Source organism: Pempheris klunzingeri, chromosome 11 (assembly GCF_042242105.1).
Source record: "Pempheris klunzingeri isolate RE-2024b chromosome 11, fPemKlu1.hap1, whole genome shotgun sequence".
NCBI classification, from domain to species: domain Eukaryota; kingdom Metazoa; phylum Chordata; class Actinopteri; order Acropomatiformes; family Pempheridae; genus Pempheris; species Pempheris klunzingeri.
The window spans coordinates 2,373,385-2,397,022 of record NC_092022.1 but is presented as its reverse complement, the minus strand read 5'-3'; the positions used below and the strand labels follow the sequence as shown (position 1 = coordinate 2,397,022).

The window sequence follows — 23,638 nt, the reverse complement described above, 5'->3', positions numbered from 1 at the left end:
ATAATCTAATCTTTTTTTCTTTTTGTTGTTTTCTTTAATGTTAATAAGGATGCATGTGATGCAGAGGTGTACTTATAACAATTACAAGAATTATAGACAAATGATCCTATTTATAGTCGCAGCGGAGAATGGGGGGGGCGCGAAAGTTTTTCTTCTTCCTGTGGGGGGCGTAACAGAAAATAATTGAGAAGCACTGGCTGAAGGACATCGCTATCTTGTTTTTTTTTTAGTGACATTTTTTAGTGTTCCGCGCTAAAGCAAACCCTATTTTATCGTCCATTTTCCTCTAAATGGGACCATAACTTACTAAATGAACATCCTGCTGTGTTGAAGAAGACTGTAAACTAGAGACTGAGACCAGAAACTCATCAGAAAAGTGTTTACTGAGCTAATAAATCAAGTGAGGAGTAGAGTCATTTTCCCTTAGACTTCTATTCAACCACAGTCGCCCCCTGCTGGACATTAGAAAGAATGCAGGTTTTCCGCATTGGCTTCACTTTACAGGTCCGGAGAAAACTTTTTTATATCGTCTATGGGTGCAAACTAGTTAGCCCCAATGTTAAAATAAAAAAAACTACATCTCTTGGGAATCTGTCCTTTCTTATAGAGAGGATTGGGCTAGCTAGTTAGCCGTCTCTCACCCAAAGAAAAACACAACTCAACTCTGTGATTGTATTTTTTTTTTACCAAATAAGTACATATGTCAAAAAAAACTGTTTTAATTCATCACAGCTTTCTCGTAAGCAGCTGCTGGGACAAAGTCTTATGTAAGATTTATGGAAAGCATGCGGTGGGTCTACTTTACATGTCACCCACTTAAAAAAACACCAAAACACATTTCTAAATGGTGGCTGGCAAAACACCAAACCACGGCACTCAAAACCTCAAATCTAAATACAAATAGAGAGAGAAATATAAAAAAGGAGAAAGCAGAAATAACAGAAATTTAACTAATCTCAGAGGAAAACATTTCAAGTTCTGTTCCCTCTTCTGTTCCTTTTGTACCCTTTAATATCAAGCAGCCGCACACATTGGCAAACATGAATTCATTCTTTACTGGATCCATGTTGGGGGATTCAGGCTGAACTACAAAATTCAAACTGTTACAGCTCATTGCAGTTTGGGGCGTTGCTGCAGAGCAGCTTTAGAGGAAAACATGCACTAAAGCTTCTGCACTGACGCAAGCCAATGACATTTATCTAAACATCATTACAAATCAAAAGTCATCAAACTGGACTTGAATCTTTCCACAGAGATTTGGATGAGTGATTTGTTAGATCAGATATTGATTCTGAATTCTCGTATAAAGAAGAGGAAGCCAAGATAAAGTAGAGCCACTACTTCAATTTCCAGACCCAGAAGCTACGTCCACTTCTTTTATCGAGTCTCTGGCAGGTAGACAGGCAGGTCGGCCATCCAGTCGAGTTCGTGACACCTGATTTTTTGTCTTTTTTGTCAACCCATTTCACTTATTAGTTGCTGCTGAGCTGTCAGGAGAATTCCAGCCAATATAAGAAAAGGTGCCTCTAAAATAAGCTGCGGATCCTCCTCTTAATCCAGACGCGTTTGACTAACCTGGAAAGATTTTGTGGAAATGGCAAAGGCCAGAGTGTTAAAGAGAGACAGAACGAGGACAAAGAAGCACGAGAGACGCCAAGGGGAAGGTAAAGGAGGTGAGGGAGGTGAGGGAGGTGTGATTAAGGAAGGAAGGCCAAACATTTTGCAGCTTTTGTCTTAAATCATAGTAAATTAAGTAACTTTGGGTTTTAGACTGTTGGTTTGGCTAAATGAGCTGTTTAAAAATGTCGCCTTGGGCTTTTTCTGAAACTAATTCTGAAAATATCTGCTACTTGCTAATCCTCTGACCTCACTTATTGCACATATGTCTACACACTTTGTTCAGGTGTCCATATACTTTTGGCCATGTGGGGTATGTACATGTAAGTCCTGATGTATCCCAGACAAAGCTTGAGATACTGTAGGTGTCTGCTAGTTTATAAAAACCCTGCTGCTGGTGATCTGTTCTTATTTCACTATTACAGTTTATCTGCAATGCTTCAGTATCCACAGATTGAATGCAATTTCATTTTATCCCAACAGGGCAGATTGTGGTTTGTTCTAGGCTGTCCATTACAGAGATAAGTCAACACTTTGACAAAGTAAACAACCTCCACGGGGACTATTAATTCTCTACGACGACGTCCCATTCCTCCCCGTTTTATTCTTCACTTCCTGTCCTGAATAGAAGCAGATGTGTTCCTGAGCATTGTGCTCAAAGAAACTATTGTCCTGTTGGTGTTGCCGACCTCGGTTAATACACAGACCTCGAATCTGGTTAGACAGATTAAATTAGAGTTTCTTCTCAAAAGGAGTGTTCACCATTCTATTTGTAATCATCGTTATCTGTCCCCCTACCTGCCCCGAGCAATAATGAGCCTCTCATCCATATTCACACGGTGTCATCACGACACCACTAATACTCTATTATCTAGCTCACCATTATTATGCAAGCGGAGACGGAGCGACGGCCGGAGGCAGCCGCGTGAGACGAGCCGGCGTGAACAACAACGAGTGAGAATTTGTGCAAAATGGGAAAAGAAGAAGAAAAAAAAAAGATGAGGGATGATTTGAGAGAGGGGACGAGAAGCAAATCTCTCCAAACAAGCAGCCAGTCACCGCCACGCAAACACACACACACCGTTAACCAACTTTCACCCGAGAACTCGCTCCTTTTAGCTGTGCAGTGAGGCTCATTAGTAGAGAAAACACAATTTGATCCAATTACAGGAAACAAACCGAACACAACACAACAGAATCCACGAGGAAGATTTGGGAGCTGGTAGTCAACAGTAATTAAGTAAATTAAAAATGTAACCCAGGCAGCACGACAGAGAACCGAATACAGACCAGTGATAAGAGGAACAGGCTAGACCACAGCCACAGAGCTTCCTGTAAAAGCAAAGCGCCTCAATAAAAAAAAAAAAAACTCTGAAACATTGAAGTGACAGCATGAGCCATGAAGCTTAAGAGCAAAGCCACACAAATAATGTGAGGAGCTGCCCTGCAATTATGGAACCCACGGACTTGCTGCTCCTCATCGTAACATCTAATGGCCCACAAACAAGGGAGCAAATCAATCTGTTTACATCCCAACAAGTGAGGGGTCGAGTATTGAGTGTGCAGGTCACTGACTCACTGGGTGTTAATGTAGGCTGTTATCAGGTCTTACACTTCACTCTTTAATTCCCTCCAAGTGTCTTTAATATGCTTTGATAGCTGGTGTCTTTATTCTCGTGCTCTTCTCCATTCTCCTTTTTAATCTCCTCACATATTTTGCATCCGTTCAAATGCACTTCAGCACGTAACACAATAAGAGTGCAAAATACACAAATCGCTGTGGCTCCAGTTTGGGGAGGCGCTCACAGACACACCTCTCTACAGGCGCCTCATTCACTCCGTTCTGCAGCTTCACGTCTGTTACAGCTTCAAATCTGCACAACACATCCTTTAATGCATTAAGAGAGACTCTCAGATTAATCAGGCTCAACAGGTTTTGTTTGTTGTTTACAGCCGTTTGGATGAGTCTATTAAACATCTGCTGGCATCACACAGCAGCAGGATCCCATGTGATGCTGCACGTTCATGCCCTCGACGTGATGAAGAATTAACAGCTTTCACAGAGGACTGAATTTTCTTCGCTGAACCTGGTGGCTCGTGATCTTTGGGGTCAAAAAAACAGAACAGCAGGATGTCGAGTGCCCACATGTGGGTGCCAATTAAAGCCTTTTTTGTTGATTTACAGTGTGTTCAGAGTCCTGCTTTTACAGCATTTTGACATTTTTTATACACGGCTTTGGTGATCATATATAATACAATATAATATTGGTGAAGTACACAGGCCGTCGCTTATGCATAACACTTGTATATCATTGCTATGAACAAACTTCTGATAGTGGAAGGTATAAGATCATTTTTAAACCAATGAAATTAATATTTCATGTCAGATATTTGGTTTCTTTAGTACGAAGTTATGTAAGAAAAAAGCCGACGGGGTGATGCAGGTGATCGGCCCTCACATGACTGCCCTTCTATAAGGGCAGTCAGCGAATATTGGTGCTTCAATTCTCCGTCATAATCTCAGTGACACTAAATGTAAAAACTGATGAATGATAATAAAAAGTACTGTTAACACACTGTGTGTCAGTCTGACTGTGAAAATAAGATTCATTTCATTCATTGACACCAACTAAAACCATCATAAACTCTGGATTCCCCTTGTTTAGATCCTTTGGTAAAGCACCAGATATAATCAAGCAACATACGTGCACAAAACCACCAACTTGACAACAGCTTACAATAAGATCATGTAGTTTGAAAAAGCCAAATCTCTCAGATTACTGCGTGCCTGTCCCTCCTCATCCTCCTCATCCTCCTCATCCTCCTCATCCTCCCCGTCAGGAGGCGCAGACAGGCAGTAAAATCTAAATTCCTGTCCGTCAGTTTCATTCTCGGCAGTCGTCGTATTTTTAAAACTTTCCTGTCGAATCTATTTAAAGTATGACACATTGTTACGTTCTTTAAAAAAAAAAAAAAACGATGATTCCACAAACCGTCTCTTTAACCGTTACACATCACTCTGCTTTGCTAATTATATAAATCCCTGAGTGCATGCTGACTCGCACTAATCTCAAACATCTTTTTTTTCTTAATACATTAATCGTGCTGTTTTTAAGCCCACTAAATTTAACATCGTGTGAGAGTAGAAATAAAGTCCATGCGTGATAATCAGCTCTGTTTATAATCCCCACAGCTCCTTCCTGTAGTAGAAACAATGGATTTGTAATAGTTTCCCCAAACCTCCATACAGTAGATAACATAACGGCTATTATTTATCCCTTTCTGGGTGTTGCCCGTTTAATTGGCCTTATTATCAATGAGCTGGAAGTGAGCGTGAATTCTCAAGTGTTTTTACTTTACAACTTATTTGTTATAATAATTTGTTTTATGTGACATGTGGTTTTACACTTCATTAATTATGAAAACTGCAGTCTCTTCATTATTGGTTCTCCTCATTCCCCCGTTAAAAACCTTCATTGCTACTTATTTCAAAGTGTAAACTCTACTTCAGCTGCTAATGTCAAGTCGCCCCTGAGGAACGCTCAGCTCCACTACAGCTGTTTAGTGGCCAATAGAGTGTGTGTGTGTGTGTGTGGTGGGGGGGGGGGGACAGCACAAACAAAGGCTGGTGCAGCACACTAATGTCCACAGGTGTCTCTCCTTTCATAGGAACCATTTTAATTTGATTAATTAAAAAAAAAAAAAAAAAAAAAAGGTGGCTTTTACACAACTCTGTTCTATCATCTTTTCTGTGTTATATTGCATCTGTGCAGCTCTTATCATGCTCATGTTGTTTATAAGTTCAGGCTGCAGTGGTTAACAAAACTAAATTCATTTGTTTCAGAATTTAAATCTGTTCCAAACAACCCAAATCTGTCTGAATCGGATGTTGTATTGTGCGTCAGCCACTGGAAGGTGCTCTAATAAAATCGTCTAGCAGATTTCCAACATGGTGGACGGGACATTTTGGTGTCCTCAGCCAGTTATACACCGGCACCCCAGAGGGATTTGACAGTTTCCTTACAATATTTTGCAATTTTGATACTTTTATAGTGTTATAACAACTTCAGCTTTATTTACTTCTAGTCTGCGTCATGTCATCACCACTATATAGTCTGATTTATCTTGTTCTGGTTTGGGCCATGATACAGTACGGATCGCAAAAATCCAGCTCCAGTTGTGAAAATAAAAATGGATCTTGATCATGCAGATCAACCCAGGACGTGAATTACTTTCATTCTAATTACACGGTAGGGACGTGCGGTCAGGGGAGGCAGGTGAGGCACTGCCTCATGAGATGTATACTAATGATAAAATAAATATTTGTCCACTGATCTGTGCTATAAATGCAATTTCTGTATGATTCAAATAATTTCAATCATTTTTATAATCAAAATCGCTGTATTCTACGTATTTCCTGTTCAATTCCAGCGTAGGCAGCCAGGTGAGGCAGCACCGAGCTGTGCCTCACGTCAGATTGCGCAATCCCCTTCAAACTGGGTTGGGCGCCTGCCTTTTGCTTCCTCAGTCTATGCTACCAATGTAATGCTTTATTAAAATGTTTTTATACATTGTAGACATTTTTATTATATGTCCTGACTTTCCATATAATAGGTAATGTATTTCATGTATGTCTATCACTTATTTAGTGTTAGGATCTGACATAAAGCCGCACTGAAAAGACATGAGGTGAGGCAGGCAGGAGCTCTGCCGCAATGAAGAGGGCGTCCCTGAGCTCACGTTTCTTCTTGTTCGGTGGTTGCTCTTCTTCTACGTAGTCAAGTAAAGTTCAATAGGAGGTAAGACCAGTGTGCGAATCCTGTGTGTGAGTGAGAGAGAGAGAGCATCCACCGTGGTGTTTTTGGGAGGCATACTGAACAGTTACTGTCATTATTTGATACTTGGTGTTTTCTTTCATTTTTGCACTTGATAAAACGTCGTTTTTGAGATCAGACTGTTGTGACATGGTCCAAGGTGTTCTTATTATATACAAACCCTTTATTCGCATTTTTGCTTAAGAAATGAAGAATTCGTTGGAGAACAGATTCTTTAAAAACTTGACTGTACAGCTACAACAAAACACAAATACATATACAGGAATTGTATCGTATTTTTTTAATTTATTTATTATTATTGTTATTATAAAAATCGAAATCTTTTCCAGCCTGAACAAATGTCACCTACTTGATGCAAGAACATTCCATCCTGTCGGCGTGTGCACATTCAAAATCTGCGATTTAAAGGTTAACACAAGAGCTGCCCCAATAACAAGCTTTCAAACAGCTATCAATGCCACGCTGAGGCTGGATTGGGAAAAGCCTGTTGCATACTACCTACAAAAGCAGTACGTAGTATGTACGCCATACTGTGTACTGCTTTTCACAGTGGCATGCGGTATGAAATTAGATAATTAGGATTATCTGTCCCCTGCTGGGGATTATTAAAGGAATTCTGATTCTGAAAACACAATTCTGTGAAAGTTCAAGCCTGCTGATCAGTAATGTAACTATACATACACTACTCCCAAAAAGTCAGGGATATTCGGCTTTCAGGTGAAATTTCAGGATGAACCTAAAATGCATTCTAACCTTTCCAGGTGAACTTAATGTGACCTTCTCTAAACTTTTGAATGCACATGTCCAACTGTTCAGTGTCTCAGTACTTTCTGCACCAGCTGCTGTTCTCTAACAAGAAGCTTAACAGCAACATTCACAACAGGTTTGATCCATGAATCCACCAATACATTTCCTGCTTCAGTTAGAATTGGTATTTAAACAGTCCTCCTCATCCTGCTGTTCACATTCTGACATCATGAGACCAAGACGACACCTAACAGTTGATCAGCAGCACCTCAACACTGGAGGCTTCAAACAGGAAGTCCTCAGACGGAGGTGTTCACTGAGCTTAGAGGGTCACAGAGTGTCATCAGGAGGTTGGAACAGTGATACAGAGACTGGAAGAGTCACAGAAAGGAGAGGAGTGGACGTCCTTTGGCCACATCCCAATTTATTGAGACACTGAAAATCTTTTGTTGTGGTATACCCACCACTGTTGTTAGATTTTCTTTCAATAAATTGTTTAAAATGAAGAAACTACCATTGCATGCTTCTACTTAAATGCCCTACTTTCATGATATAATATCACTGTAGCATTCACTTTTTACATTTTCCATATATTTCACCTGAAAGTCGAATATCCCTAACTTATTGTGAGTAGTGTGAATGACTTATACTGTAATATAAATACACTAATATTAGTTATTAAGGTGGTTGCGTGGCACTTAATGATTGCTACACAGCAGTGTTAGCAAATGAAGTGTGGGGTCACAAAATAAGTGGCATCAAGCAGTTCCAATTAATTAATGACAGCAAGTGTCACCCCCCAATAATTAGTGTACAGAGCAGACTGCTTTGAGGAGCCAGTATACAGTGCAGCATGAGCAAAGGGGTTTTTAACAATGTAAACTGCGGCTGGTTTGGGTTCGAACTAATTTTATGACATGCTGCAGTAAGAACATGTGTTAAATCTCTGACAGCCATGTTCACACACCAACTAAACTGGGCTTTGAAACCGTGCAGTCACACTGCAAACATTATCAGCACAAAGAAACAAGTCTGAGGTCTGATTTCACAAAAAGTGATGAGAGACATTTGAGACAGACTGTTGGAGGGCTAAAGTTGATCTTTCACATTTCTCAGCCACTGCTGCACCAACAGACAGATATGGGGCCATTAACGGTCCTCATTGTGCCAACAGTGTCAGGATGCAAAGCTGCAAATACAAAAACTAACACCACATTAAAAGAAAAGAAAGAAATCCTCATGCTGGGCACAGCTTCAGCCTTCCAGCAGTGTGTCTGTCTGTCAATGTGCCTGTTGGGACAAAAAGCAGCCACTGAGCCCGAGCAAATCAAACAGGATATGCTAATGTGATGTGTTGGGTGCTCTGTAACACTTTATTAGTCTGCTGATAGCAGTAAACACCAGAGAGAAAGTGCTGCTGCAGCCGTCTGGCGGTAACTACGTGACAGGAAGGTGTGCAACTGTGTGCATTACTAATGTCAAATAAGACAAATATATAGTAGATCAAAACTGCAATGTTGTCATTCCTAAACTGCAGCGGATGTTTTATTTGCTCCTATTATACACAAACTAAAGCAAACCTCAAGGCTTAAAACACACAAGACCAAGAGCCAAATGGTGAATGGACCGTTTTCACTTTTGTGCCTTAACGAACAAAAGCACTTTACAATCGGCCTGCAGAGCCACAGCTGCCCCACGCTGTAGAGAACCCCCGCGTACCACAGGGCACGACCCCTCTGCCAGCATGCAGCACTTCCTTTGATGGGTGCCGAAGTGACAGCGAGGAGGAGGTCAGACAGAGAATCACAGATGGAGAGAGTGTCTCTGCTGAGGTGGTGCCACGGGAGAAAATCCCTGCCTGCGGCGAAATGTGCCTGTTAGGGCAGACGGTCTTCAGAAATACAGAAGGTGCACCTTCAGCTCCGTCTTAGTTCTCCGCAACTTTTAAAATACAAGAATTCTGCTGGAAAAAAGAAAAAGGAGCCTTTTACCCTTTCACTTCACATCTGTAAGAGGAACACGGTGTTAAATCTCACTTTGAGGTTCGTCTGACTTCATCTGCTTTCTGAGCGGCAATGTTCAGTGGGAGCACTCAGCGGTCTTTAAGCCACCAAATTTAGTTCCATCTCCAAAATCCCCTTTTAGTCCCCCTAACGTTTATGTAAACCTTGTGATCTGTTCATTGCATCTCTGTGTGTTTGTGTCTTTATAGTCGTACGTGTTTTAAGTCATATATCAGTTTTATTGTATGGAAAGCACCTGAAAGCACTGTTTTTTGTAGGCTATCATCATTGTTATTACCATTGTTACCAATTAATTGATTCAATACTATCATTTCCATTCCTAAAAGACCATAAGATTGATTAAGTTAATTAATTAAGCTATGAAACTTACAGAAACTGAAGGTTTCTAATTACATTAAGGAAACATGATCAGTGTTTATATCGTTTCTCGAGGTTTACATCATCGTGTGACGTCACTTGAGTCGGCCCCTGTTTGAAACAGTTTGTCTGAAAACACGCTGGTGGTTTGGGGTCAGAGAGAGGCGAGCTTAGCAGAGCTGCTCTCCCCTCCACTGCAGGCGAGAGGCTCCAGGCTCCATGAGCGGCTACTGGCCCAACCCAGACTGTGTGTGGGCCCCCAGGAAGAGGATTACTGGTTGTGCTGCATCAGTTTTTATACTTTTTACTTAAACTGTCCATCACGAGCCTGAAAGTGTTGTGGAGTGAAGAGTTAAATCTGTGGAGTGCTCTTTTAAAAAGGAGGATTAGTTCATCCATCAGGATCTTCATTGCTGCTCCGACCATCGTCTCACTTAAAGCCTTTTCTGCTAAACCCGACTGTGTAACTAACTGCTATTAATGGTCAATTATTTGATGCGTCTCTCGTCATGATTTGCCCACTGCTGTGTTCTTACACTCAGTGATGTTTTCAAAAGGACATGCAAATGAAAATTGAGCTCTATGTAGGCAGATTTTTGAAAAAGCCAGAGAAACATTATTATGTGAAAGCAAAGCTGGGTTCATAATGAGACCTCCTCTGGCCTCCATCCGAACGTAGAAACGGGCAGAAAACCTAAAGCATGAAACACAATGTTTGCTCAAAACCGCTGCTCCCCTTCAGTTAATTGATGTCTGCATCTTTAATGTCTGGGCTTATTCTTTTTAAAGTTTCCTGCCAGAGTTCGCTGCAGCACCCAGACAGAAATAAAGGAGAGTTGACTTCCAGCATAACAATTTAAAGTGTTATCAACATTCATCCAACTGAGCTCAAAAGCAGTTTTAGTCATAACATTTTACACTTTTGATTCCAACAGGCTACACGTTTCTCTTGTTTTTACTGTCTTGTCGTTCATTCTCCTCCAGCTCTGCGTTCTTGCATCTCTTTCCTCTCGAGCACCGAGAGCTCCCCATCCAGAACAAGAAACACGAGCGAGTCTCGTCATTTTTTGCTGCCAGATTTCTCACTGTCAGGCAGCCAGCTCCTTGTTTGTGTAGGTTTTCCTCTGTAATCATCCCCTCTCTGAGCTTCTAATGAAAGCCTCAGCGGGGCTCCAGGCTTCCCCTGGTAAAGAGCCTTTGCTGAGAGGATGAGGCACTGCCACTAGAGTCTACGGTAAATGGAGAGACTATCATGAGACACCAGCCTCGCAGCATACGTAATCCTGGCTTTCAGGAGTCAGCACCTCTGTCTTTGGCCAAAGCGCCTCAGGTCTAGACTTACAGCTCGGCTGGGTCAGAGTAGCACAGGGAATACAATCAGAGGGTTTTGACTATCGATGTTCACTACTTATTTTCTCTTCAGCGTTCTCAGACTGATGATACAAAACAACTTGAGAGTATCTGTCTGTCAGCGGGCTGTTTTTGCCGTTTGCTCTTCTGCTGCTACACCTACCTTTACTCTGAGAGTCTTATACTTCCTCAATGTCTTTTGACAGAAGAGGCTTCTTGTTGTATGTTTTGCAGACAGTGTGTGTAGGTGCAGACAGCAGTAGCTGTACTTAAAGTGATCAGAGGGAGGGTGTTTTTCCACTTGAGAGAAAGCTAAAGCCGTGCTCGACTCCACGTGTGCTGTGGCTGTGATGCACTGTGGTTTATGGAGGCAGTCACCGATGGTTCATCTGTGCCTCTTCTGCACTGGAGTTCTCCCAGATTAACCTAGAATGCCTAGAAGCACTTTGGGAGCTATTACAAACATTGGTAGTGAATGGAAGTTCCTTCTTTAATTAATATATTTGATGTCCTGTAAATATCTTATGACAAACTTCACTCGGCTGGCCGTCGATGGAATCAACAAAAATGCATTGACAATAACTTTTTTTTTTTCGTGGTTAACGGCGATGCACCTGTAAGGACACCTGTAAGCACCAAACTAGATTCAGGACAAGTTTAGCCTAGCTTAGCATAAACTCTGGAGAGAGCCAGGCTCGCTGACTCGAGGCCTGTACTTAAAAGAAGACTATTTTGATGAAACAGTTTTGCTCAGTTGAACAAAGTGCTGCTACAGCCTCAGTCTGTTATAACCAGTAGCTTGTGTTAGCCAACATGAGACAGATACTGCTGTGGGACTAGCATTACTAAATCATTTTACTGACTCTACATATTGACTATATATATATAAAAGCTTTTAGCATTTTGTAATTGCTGTTTTTGGCCACAGTAGCTGTTTTAATGAAGATACGAGATTTCCACCAGTCTTTTAACCTCAAGTTTGGAAAGAGACCAATTCACATGTTTAGTGTATTTGCGAGAGTGTTAAAATAACCCTTTAAAGCAACACTATGTAGATTTCTTTTGTTAAGTAATAGCAACTGTAGGCTACACACAACCGACAGAAAAATAAGACAGTAACACTAGCACAGGGCAGAGTCGTGACGTTTGCCCAGAGTTTAAAGTAAATGCAGATGTTTCTTCAGCTGCTTGGTTCTTCTAATAAGCGATGCAGCAGTGGCTGAGACTTGAACACGCAGAAGCAGCTTGTGCCCTCCAGCAGAACATCTCAACTTCAGCTGAGCCGGGCCACACTATCAGAGGCTTCTGTCATCAGAGACTGATGCCTGGAATAGAAACCACCGCACTCAGCACTGGTGGCTCAGGGCTTTATGAAGAAAAGTAGAAAAAAAAAAGTTTGCATTTTTGTTCGAAGCACACGCTCTATTATTAAAGTTCACTGAAAGAACGCTGAAATGAAAAGCCTCGTCAAGCAAAGCAGCCTGAGAATGAATGCCAAGTCTCCACAAACAAATGTCGGTTTGAGGTCATTATTCTTTGGCTTTTCTGCTTCCATGACAACAAGACTTTAAGAAGTCTTTCATAGCCACTTCTGAAAACCTGCATAAACGTTTGCACAAACAATCGATGCTGAAAAAAGACGTTTTCATCATTTTAAGTGCTGAGATACGTGATGCGGACTAGAAGCTGCGCGGACGAGAAATTCAATGTGTGTTTTAATGAAGAAAAGCAGGATGTGTAAACCACAGCGGGGGAAAAGTACACAAGTGTGTACACGCAAAACACAAAGTACAAAGGCTTTCACACACACACACAAGCAGAAAACACACAGATACACATGTATAATTAGGATCTGCAGTGAACCGAAGCCAGCTCATTTGAAGCTAAATGTAGAAAGACCTCAAAAACACACACACACACACACACACACACACACACTGCGTCTCTGAAGTGTTGGTCAAACCTGAGCAGTAATGCAGGCAGAGGATCAGGAAATTAGATCAAAGACTCCTAACATCCTCAAACAGGGATTAATGGCTGCATCCCATTCAAACAGAACAGGAGTTTGTGTGTGTGTGTGTGTGTGTGTGAGAGAGTGTGTGTGTGCACGCATGCGTTCTTCCCATATGTCACTTCATAAAGTGTGTACTTCATGCAAACATGCATAGCTTTTGTCTGAATCTGTACAGTAAATGGAAAACGCTGCAGTTTCCAGACTCTAAACCATTCACTCATGTTTTAGTCCAACATGAAACATAACTGGCAGTTAAATGAAATAAACAAGTGACTTTCATTGAGACCAGTCAGTTTATGTCATTGCGTTAGACAGTGTAGTCGACAGTTGTGTTAATTGACAGACATTTTCAACTAACTAAATTAGTAACAGATTAACCGGTACTTGATTATTTGACATTCCTACAGCATATTAAGGAGAGTTTAGATGTCTAGGGTGAACAAATGCTGCTGCAGGATGTTCTTATATTCATATTGTTTTAAGAAATGAACCACAAAGTGAATTGAGCCCTTTTTTGTGCTGCAGGCATCCGTCTGCTGTTTGCTGCACACTTCCTGGGATACCGATACCTTTTCATTCGGTCCGAAAGAGCAACAACCATCCAGTATCGCCTCTCAAAATTCAAGCTCCTTTCAGCCAACTCATTACTTGGCTTTTCTTTGAAACCATGTTTTCATGTTTCCTTTGTGTTGTGGAGCCATGCAGAATGCATAAAAGGGGTTTCTTTTCATACCACTGCAGCAAATACAAAGGAAGTGATCAGCGAAACGGGTCTGGGAGCAAACTGGAGCACTGCAACCTGCAGCTACCAAAACCCTTTGAGGAGGCACCCTGAAAACCATTACAACATATGTTAGATAACACTGTACAATAGCTTCCCGAAGTTCCCTTGAAAGAACAACAGTTTGATTCACAGACACGGCTGAGGAATCCGTCTGTGTCCCGTTGTGTCCTCTAGCACTTCTTTACCTCGTTACCACAGAGATGTAGAGACAGAATCTGGATTCTGTCAATATAAAAAAAAGAGCTATAAGCTCTCAAAACCTTGAGAAGATTCCTCATCTCATCCCTCCTCCTCCTCCTCCAAGCATTCTCACTATTTCAATGGTGACACATATGCTATAGGATGTTTACCTTCTTTCATGTTTACTGTTCACAAGACGGTGAGGACATGGTTAAATCACACGTCAGGATAAAGTCCCTTCAGTTACATATTTCTTTCCCATCAAAAATCCACCGCATGACCAAATTGACCCAAAACACAGCATATTATCACATCACAGAACACTACAGCAGCCCTGCTTGTAGCAGCAGAATGGAGCAGACTCTTGCATAATGCATTTTGAAGCTCCAGGAGCACAGAAACCAGGTCATTGCAGGTTGCTCAGGAAAAAAAAACAACAAGCACTAGGAAAGATGTGGAAGTTGCTATAGGAAGTTCTGAGGCGCAAAGACAGCGGAGAGATCCACATACTGAAGAACACGATGCAGCACTGCTGCCTTGAAAGAGCGCCGATTCTCTCCTGCGATTGTGTTTGTCACCGAGTTCGCACCTCCTCTCTCCCCCAAAAGAACACTCTCCTCCACCACTTTGAAGCCATTACAGTGTGCCTTTATGTTTTTCCTTGTAGATATGTTGCTTATATCTTTCAGGAGCTTGACAGCCCTGCGGAACAGTTATTTTTGAGTCAGGCGGCGTGCAAGCAGCTAATGGACGGACAGTTACTGTTGACTAAGGAGAGGGCAGCGGCTGTTAGTCACAGACTGAGAGGAAAAAGTGAAATTAAACTCACCAGAGCAGGAGGAGTACGACACTTTAGAGTCATGCGACAATTAGGAAGTGTTTCCTCTGAGGCACGTAGACGACAGCAAGTGATTGCATTTATTATACACAATGTTTCACGTCCCTGTACAAACTGAGCTAGGCCAGACTAGAAAAAAGAAAAAGTGTGTTTGCTGAGGTGTGAGCTGCTCCATGAATGAAGTGAAAGAGGCGAGAGATGACATGAAAGGGCAAAGCCAAGGCTCGAAGCAAAACAAGGAGTGGGACGGGGGATTTCTTTGTTATACAGCACTATTTGGGATGAATGATGAAGCATGAAAAGACAGACGGAGAACACTGGAGGATAAGAAAGTCAAATCCATACACACACACGGTTCAATGCCCTCGAGGCAACAAAATTAACACCAACTTTGTCAAATGCATGTTTATCTGCTGCTACACAGAGAATGAACACACACACACACACACACACACACACACACACACAACTAATCTGCTCGCTCCCTATGATTAGTCTAAAAACAAACAGCAGTCACACACACACACACTTGTTGCCAAGCAACAGCAATGCTTGCTTGCTTGATCGGACGTCTTGTGAAATGCCGAGAACGTCGGCAGACAGACAGGAAAGCAGCTAGAGGGCGACTGGAGGAGAGTAGAAAACTATATTTTAAGCTATTTTTTAGTGTTTCTACCACATTTTATAAATTTTAAAGATCAAAACACTGTTGAGGATACGTTACTAAATATACAAAACCCTCCTCGTGCAGGGAACCACCAGGGTTTGTGGAACATGAACAGAAACACACAGGGAAACAAGCTAATCCTCTTGAGATGTACAGCAAAGTTAAATTAATTCAGAAACAGCTGCTGCCAGCTGCGACCAGGCTGAAGACTTGATCTAAAACAGGGCTGCTTCTCTGCCGACAGGTGTGACCTACTGACACGCTGTAGGAATATATCTACATACATACAGGATTCACTGAAACCATATACACACTTGATGCCACTAGATCGGCTCCTTTGATCAGTTCTTCCACGTGGATAAATGACAGTATTCACCTCCTTAAATGAGATTGGAAGCCGATGCGCCTCATTAAAATCCACCTCATTACATGTTCACTAGCTTTATGTAAAACAGCTTTTGATTTTGATCAGTTTGGTGAAGGACGGCAGAGCTGCTGGGCTTCTGTGATCTCATGTGAGGATTGCAACACATTTCTTTCATTCTGCTCCTCTCAGCCGACAGTCTCGGAGAGGCACATCAGGAAACATTTTGTGTTAACTGAAGATGGAAATGTTCATTCATGCATTTCTATCTTAAGCTATTGTAATAGCTGCATTTGGCCTTAAACACTGCCGCTAAGCTTTGCTACCAGGTCCTCCAAAAGGTCTCCTGTGACACAGATTTTGATTTCTCTTCACCGACCCCCCCCATCAAATTCAGAATCCAATTTAAGATGTGATCACTTATAGCTCTGCAGGAACTTGGCTTCATTAGAGATCTACTGCAGCCCTATCTTAGCAACAGATATCTTCAGTTTTAAGCCCAGTTAGGAGGAACAAGCAACAAACCCCCGATCAGAGGAGTTTAAAGACGTGTTGCAAATGAGGTTGTAGCTCCTAAACTTTCCCTGGAGATCTGTGGACACCTTTAAAAATGTACTTTTCTATTTATTTCTATCCATGCAATGTAAACTCATGAGTTTTATTCTTAGGCCACATGATGCTCGTCTTTTCTGCTGCTCTGCTGGCAGGTTGGTAAAAATGCATTTGATATCCTTTTGTATTTTGAAGCCTCAGAGCATCTCTGCTTTACAAACATGAGATGAATAGTTCTTTGTCTTGCTTCGAAGTTGTTCACCCGTACTTTACTGTGCCCGTTGGCAACAAACGGCAGTAAACAGCATCCATATATCTGCGTCTTCAAAACAAACATACTAATCATGACAGCTTGACAGGACCAGTGGGAGGATGTAAACACTGTATGCACTCAGAGTCTGGGTGTTCTGCCAGATCAGTGGTCCAACGCACGGCCATAACAAGCCAGACATGTTTGGTCTGAGGAACTTCACCTTCCAGCTGCTCCTCTTTCATGAGACTCCAACAATTAACATAAACATGCCGCACTGACACTGTTGGACCTTTAGTATTAGTGTACTGACCTCCTCACCCTGTCAGTGAATTAGTCTATTGTTGTCGTCTCTAGTTTAACTCTGTATTAACAGAGAGCTTCGCTGAACCAGCACACATTTTGAATTCTAAAACCGTGGGTGAAGGTGGCGTTATGAGCCGACTTTGTAAAATGCGACTACCCCTTTACCACAATGACGAGTAAAATGAGTCACCTGTTAACTTGTTACTCAAATAAGAGCCAGAAGAAAAAAGAAAAAACATCCCACGTGTTGCATCCCAGCAGTGACCATGACATCCTGATTTTAAATTCACTGGATGCTTTGCGTGTGCACAAACTGAATTGCCTTGGGTTTATTATTCAAAACGAAGCAACGGGGTCAAAACGCCACTATTTTCCGCAACCTGCTGTGCCAAACCACTCTCATCAGTGCGCCGCCGTCAGCTCCACACTGACTCCCATTTAAATTCTGCACCCTTACGGGCAGATTGCAGAGCCTCACGTGATTCAGCTGCAGGCAAACTTTCTTTGATGTGACTGTGCATAGAGAGGTGGATAATGGCTTCACAAAACATTTTGTTCCAAATCCTGGAAGATTTGGGAGCAACCATAACACCACATACTAGTGGGAATAGTGTAGAATTTTTCCACACACACAATATAAACCATGTATTGTCAAGTCTGGCATCCAATTAAAGCAAGTCTCTCCACCGTTTCCCCGTCAACAGCCATTCCTGGTCAAAAACTGTCAACCAGCTTACAGCAATCAGGCTGCCACAAGTACACACACATAAGCACACACACCACACACACACACACACACACACACACACACACACACAGTGGTGATACAGTTGGCTATTTGTCATACAGATGTCAGAAGGCATCACACAATAACACCGTCGTGTTGCTTAGCAGAACATCACAGCACACACAAAGTCAGTTGCACCGTTTCTACAGTGATGACGTTGCAGCACTTTCCAGCACTAGTGCACAACTGGGCGTCATCAATTTGGAGATTTATGTGCACAGCAGCAGACATAATCCTCACAGATTAACACTGGGTCCTGTAGCGTCTTAGTTAAATAAATTCCAAAAAGGATTTACTGGCAGTGGTGATTATCAACTCCACCAAATCTCTGCTGCCTTCCACAATCACTGACGACTGGAAACAGTGGGAATGAAATAAATAGCTGTAAATGAATGATTTCAGCTGACGGTCTCATATGCAATTCCTGCATATGTTGCTGTTGACACTATTGGTGCGAGGAGAGGAAAATGCTCTCTGGTGCGTCTCATTGAACCTGAAAACGTGCACGTCTGAGACGTTAATGTTGCTTCTCTCTTTTGGGAGTTTTTCCCTCTAATGAGTGTGACAACATCCTCTTAGGGGAGAGCCTTCACTGCAGGGCTTTCAAGCAGAAGTCTTCCACTGAAAGCGTGTCCCGTCTCGATGCTCATTACAGAACACCACAGACGCCAAAGTGATAGCTTCTTAAAAAAACACTGTTCTCTTTAGTAAACATAAATATTTCCTGATTTGTTTTTAAGACCTGAGTCACTAAAAACATTAAAATATCATGAAGGCATTGCTAAAGAGACTGTGGCTTCAAGTTCTGTAAGTCCGACACAGAATCAGACACTTTTGGAACAAAGAAAGAGACTAAGTGAAACTAATGCAGTAGCCATGAGGCTAATATTACAAAAACAGATTAACCCTTCATGCCCTCAGCTACTGTTGCGCCTCCTGTCCAGCAATTTAGCATGATACATATTCACGTCACAATAATAATACCAATAATAATAATGTGGAAACATTTTCCATCAAAGTACTTTTTGAAAAAGTGTAAAGAAAATAAAAAAGCAGCCAATAATCATATATTTTATTAACCAACTTTAGCTCCATGCACTGGCTGAAAACACCGTCTCTAGGTGACAACAAGAACTGGATAAAAAAGGTCTTAAATATGCACTTGATGCCCACATACTAGATATTATGGAAAAGATGGAGGCTAGAGTTGTATGTCCCAGGCCAAAAAGAAAACAAAAAAAAAAAGAGTAATAAAAGAGCAGCAAAGGATACGCAACACCATCTCTGCTAACCCAAGTTTCTCTTGGGTTGCTGAACCAAGTCCAATGCAGGGTAGGGCAGCGCCACAGACATTAGCCTGAACTATGATGGAGCATATCCAGGACAGCTCCCACATGGTGAACGCTCCAGCTCCAGGTGTAACAATTTTAATGTTTTATGTTTGAATTATTTTGGTTATATCATGATCACTAATGCGTTGTAACCAGGTGTGAGTATATACATATGAGAGAAAGCTATCATAAATCTGTAACTCCACATTATAACAGGTTAGCTAATGAAACACCTTTGGAAGGGAGGCCATGTTAGTGTGTTACTACACCTTTGGAAGGGAGGCCATGTTAGTGTGTTACTACACCTTTGGAAGGGAGGCCATGTTAGTGTGTTACTACACCTTTGGAAGGGAGGCCATGTTAGTGTGTTACTATTGCAGGCAGTGAGCTAGTTAGACATGCAAACATGTGCAGCTTATATTATGGCAAATACACACACAGTCAGGTTTATTTACCATTTTGCTCTTGTGTTTTTGGTTTTGGAAAGGCTACACACTGGTGATACACCACCATCCACACTCTTTGTACACAGAATATCACTCTTACAACATGGGATTCTCATCCCAGCCGCTTCACACTCGGCTGCAAACCGCCCCAGTGCACACTGGAGGCTCGGCGAAGCCAACATGACAACATCATCCGCAAAAAGCAGAGATGCTATCATGAGGTCCCCAAACCGGGAATGCCCGGCAAACCCGAATGCCTTCTCCAAGTCCACAAAGCACATGTGGACTGGTTGGGCGAACTCCCATGAACCCTCGAGCACCCGATGGAGAGTGTGGAGCTGGTCCAGTGTTCCGCTATAAGCAAGCCCACACCAGCCTGTCGCCGCACACCTCGGGCAACGCCAGAGAAATGGAGAGTCCAGCCCCTCTCGAGGAGCTGGGTTCCAGAGCCCAAGCTGTGAGTGGAGGTGAGCCCGACTATATCTAGCCGGTAGCTCTCAACCTCCCGCACAAGCTCCGGCTCCTTCCCCCCCAGCGAGGTGACATTCCATGTCCCTACAGCTGGAGGCTGTCTCCGAGGCCCGGGTGGTCGGGGCCTTCCGCCTCGACCGCCGCCCGTTCCACATAGCACCCGACCCCTACAGCTCCCTCTGCGGGTGGTGGGCCCACAGGAGGTGCCCTCAGTCTTCTGTCAGTGTCATATTTCAAATCTCTCTGGTCTATTTGGCTACAGATATTCAGTACATCTTTTTTCCCCTATAATGGCCTGTGTTCATTTCATTCTCCTGTTTCCTTCCTCCCGCTCCTTTCGTCCTCATGACTCTCCCTTCCTCAGAGCCAACATGCACAACCGCAGACAGCCTGCACACGCCTGAGGAATGAGCATTAAGTCCAGTGTGTTTGTTCAGCGGAGGTAGACTGCGTGACGACTGGCTCTTCAACACGAGCCATGTTTGACATTCAGCTAAAGTACACGAGGAAGCACACCCACCCACAAACAGACATCCATTTACATCATCTATTGCCGCTTTGTCGCAATATTAACTGAACCTGAGCCCAAGTTCAACACCTGATTTGTGACTTGCGCGAGCAGCCATCGATCTCAGCGTCTCTCCTTTAATCACAAGCGAACGGCTTCCAGTCAGGAGACACATGAGCAGTTTCACAGACACTGAAAAGTTTGGAGGGGGCTCCTCCCAAAATGTGCTGTTAATTAGTTGGCTTCACCTCCTCAGAGGAATGGGGTTGTTGTTGCTGTTGTTTCAAAAATCTTATGAACATGTCAAAGCAGCTGCATCAGCTCTTAATGAGCCTGCACAAAGTTTTTGCCAGCAGTTGATGAGGTGAACGCACAGCGAATTTAGAAATACAGGAACAATGGAGCACACCTCGTAACGGACCGAGCCCACAGGTTAGAGTTATGCTTTGCATGAGAAAAGGATTTGACAAAGTTGAGTTTGGCAAAATCATGTTGAGGAAGCTTCCCCAAATCCAATTAAGGGAAGATCAGAGCTGCTGGTTAACCTTACTTTAAACTTTTCATTCTGTCAGTATGAGACTTCTTGGCACATGATACATCTGCAGCTGCTTCAGGTAAACTAGCAGAGACCTACAAAGGCTGGACAAACCACACAAGGATCATTTCTGCCAACATGCACAGAAGGAGCACAAACCTTATCAGCTGCTTATCAGTAACCACTCAAGTTCTGGCACGATGAATTTACCCAACGACCGTCAACACTGGCTGACCCAGACTGGTCCAAAGTCAAAGTTAAGTATATTCATATCTTTAGGACACGCAGCTCTATCGACAAATAAATCCCAGCTTCTTACCTTTCTCCACAGTGGTGACTCCCATAGATGGCTGCCCCAGGCTGGCCCTCGTCTCCCATTTTCCCTCGTCGGGGTGGTACATCTCCACAGAGGCCAGCGGGGTCTGCTGCTGATTCATGCCTCCGAGCACCATCACCTGGCCCCCCAGCGCCACAGCCGAGGCCCCCGCCCGCGCAGTGGGCAGCGGCGGCAGCTGGGTCCACGTCTGGCTCTCTACATCCAGGACCTCGACGCTGTCCAGGGGCATGCCGGTCTCGCTGCAGCCCCCCAGCACGTAGAGCAGGCCTTCCTGGTAGACGGGAGTGCAGTAGACGCGGCGTTGCGACATGGAGGGGAACTGCTCCCAGTACAGGGACTTGACAGGACTCACCGCCATCTCCTGCACAGGCATGTCTCCAGGACCGAGAGGAGGGGACGCACCATCACACACCCGCCGTGGAGGAGGAACGGAGAGCGGGAGAGGGGAGAGGGAAGGGGTGGAACACAAGCAGGGGCACAAGCTTGTTTCTGCCTGTTAGAGCGACTCCTTTGAACCCCCGTGCCCACAGAGGGACAAGAGACGAGAGAAAGTAAAGGACGAAGAGGAGAGGGATGCCAGAGAGTAAAAGAGTGGACAGAATAGGTAAAAAGACAGAATGAGGAGAGTCTAACTCACTCCTCAGCCAGATGTCACGACTTCCTCTCTATTCAAATGTTTTATTCATCCGGCTGTTGGTGTTTTCGAGCAGTAGAGCCATCTGCCCTTCAATCCCCTCTATCCCTTTCTCTCACTGCATCTCGCTGGAAGGTTGTTTTGGTTAAAGTTTTGGCTTGAGTATATTCCTGGGAAGCAAAGAGATGCTTGAAGAGGGTGTTCCAGGGCTCAGTGCTTAATCCCACAAAAGCCTCAGAGTCAAGAACGAAGGAATTGAAAATATAAAAAAAAAAGAAAAGAGCAAGTGGGGAGGTGGCACTCGATGAAAGACCCAGGAGGAAAGACTAAAAGAACACTGACCTTCACTAGTTCCCTGATAATCCAGGAGAAAGCCTTTATGGTGGAGAATTTTATATCTTCAAACAAAAAAGGCAATTACTCAGAACTACCAGTCCCCCTCAGCTGCAGTTCTGCAGTTATATTTGCACCCTGGTGATAGAGCCCACGGTGAAACAAAATCCTTTAATAAATTAACCAAAGTCTTTAAATGAAAACTCTACGGGAGTGTAATGACTGCAAGACTTCATGCATTTTAAGAAAAGATTTTCTTCCCTTAATTAAACAGGAAATCCAAATCTTGGGGTCCTTCCAAACGGTGTGCTTCGTAGTGTCCTGGTTGCATTAGAGAGGATGAGGGTCCCGACCTAGAAGAAAAGAAAACAGGATTAGAAGATCATAGTTACTGTAATCATCTTTTTTGTTGCAACAAACCGTAGATAAAAACAGTAGAACAGTGTTCATGGTACAAAGTAATCCACCAGAAATGTGCCCAGTACACTTTTGCCAGAGCCTGATGAAAATGCTTCTCCATGCTAAAGTTGGTCTAAACGTGGCCTCAGTTCAAATATTTCCTTTAGCTTGCATTACTCTCCAAAACTACAGAAGATTTGACCGAGAAGAGTGCTTACGGTGCTAAGAAAGGCCAGGATAGCTAAAGTGTTTATTGCATGGAATGAATCATTAGGATCAGATAAATAATTACATGATCATCACAAACTGTGTGTACGGCAACGGTTTAGCCTTCAGCAACCTGAAATGCAAATTCAGCAAAGCACCATCGCTACATTTAATCATTCTTCTGATCAAACTGAACACTGACCGAGTATTAAAGCACCGGAGATATATCAGGCAGATTGACTGATGTCAGTTCAGCTTCAGCTCAAGCAGCTAAAGTGGTGGTTGGTATCATCTCCTACCTCCTAGAAACACTGTCACACATGACCTACCAGCAGTTTGTTAGTGTCACCATAACTGTACAACCATATTATCAATAGTGTCTTATGTTAAATATACCATAGAGTCAGAAAATGTGCAGAAACAAAGTGTCAGTAACAGAAGTAGTGCAAAAACAAGGGATATATTAAAAAAGTCTATAAAAATAAATACAAATATACAAGAAAAATATAAATATATACACATGTATGTTTTGCACTTGTAATTGCAAAGCTGCTCAGAAAAATCTCAAATGTATTCCTCACATTTTTCAGCCCTTTTAATCAGCGTAGTCTGCTGCAAAGTTACAGTCTTTCAGTGTCTGGCCTTCACACCTCCTCACCAGCAGCAACAGGACTCCAGTCCAACATGCAGGCAGGAGGTCTGACTGATTTATGGAGTCATTTCCTTGTCATTATGAATCTGAATCGTTCAGTCATTAAATAAATA

At 42.8% G+C, this 23,638-nt stretch overlaps 1 protein-coding gene across 1 annotated transcript in view; it reads right to left on the bottom strand.

Moving 5' to 3' along the window:
- The window catches only part of klhdc8b (kelch domain containing 8B), a 120,689-nt gene extending 99,016 nt beyond the window's left edge, over positions 1 to 21,673 (bottom strand). Inside the window, exon 1 of the mRNA XM_070840308.1 lies at positions 21,283 to 21,673. Coding sequence (XP_070696409.1) covers positions 21,283 to 21,673 — 391 coding nt within the window. The remainder of the gene's footprint in view (positions 1 to 21,282) is intronic.
- Between the last annotated feature and the right edge of the window lie 1,965 nt (positions 21,674 to 23,638).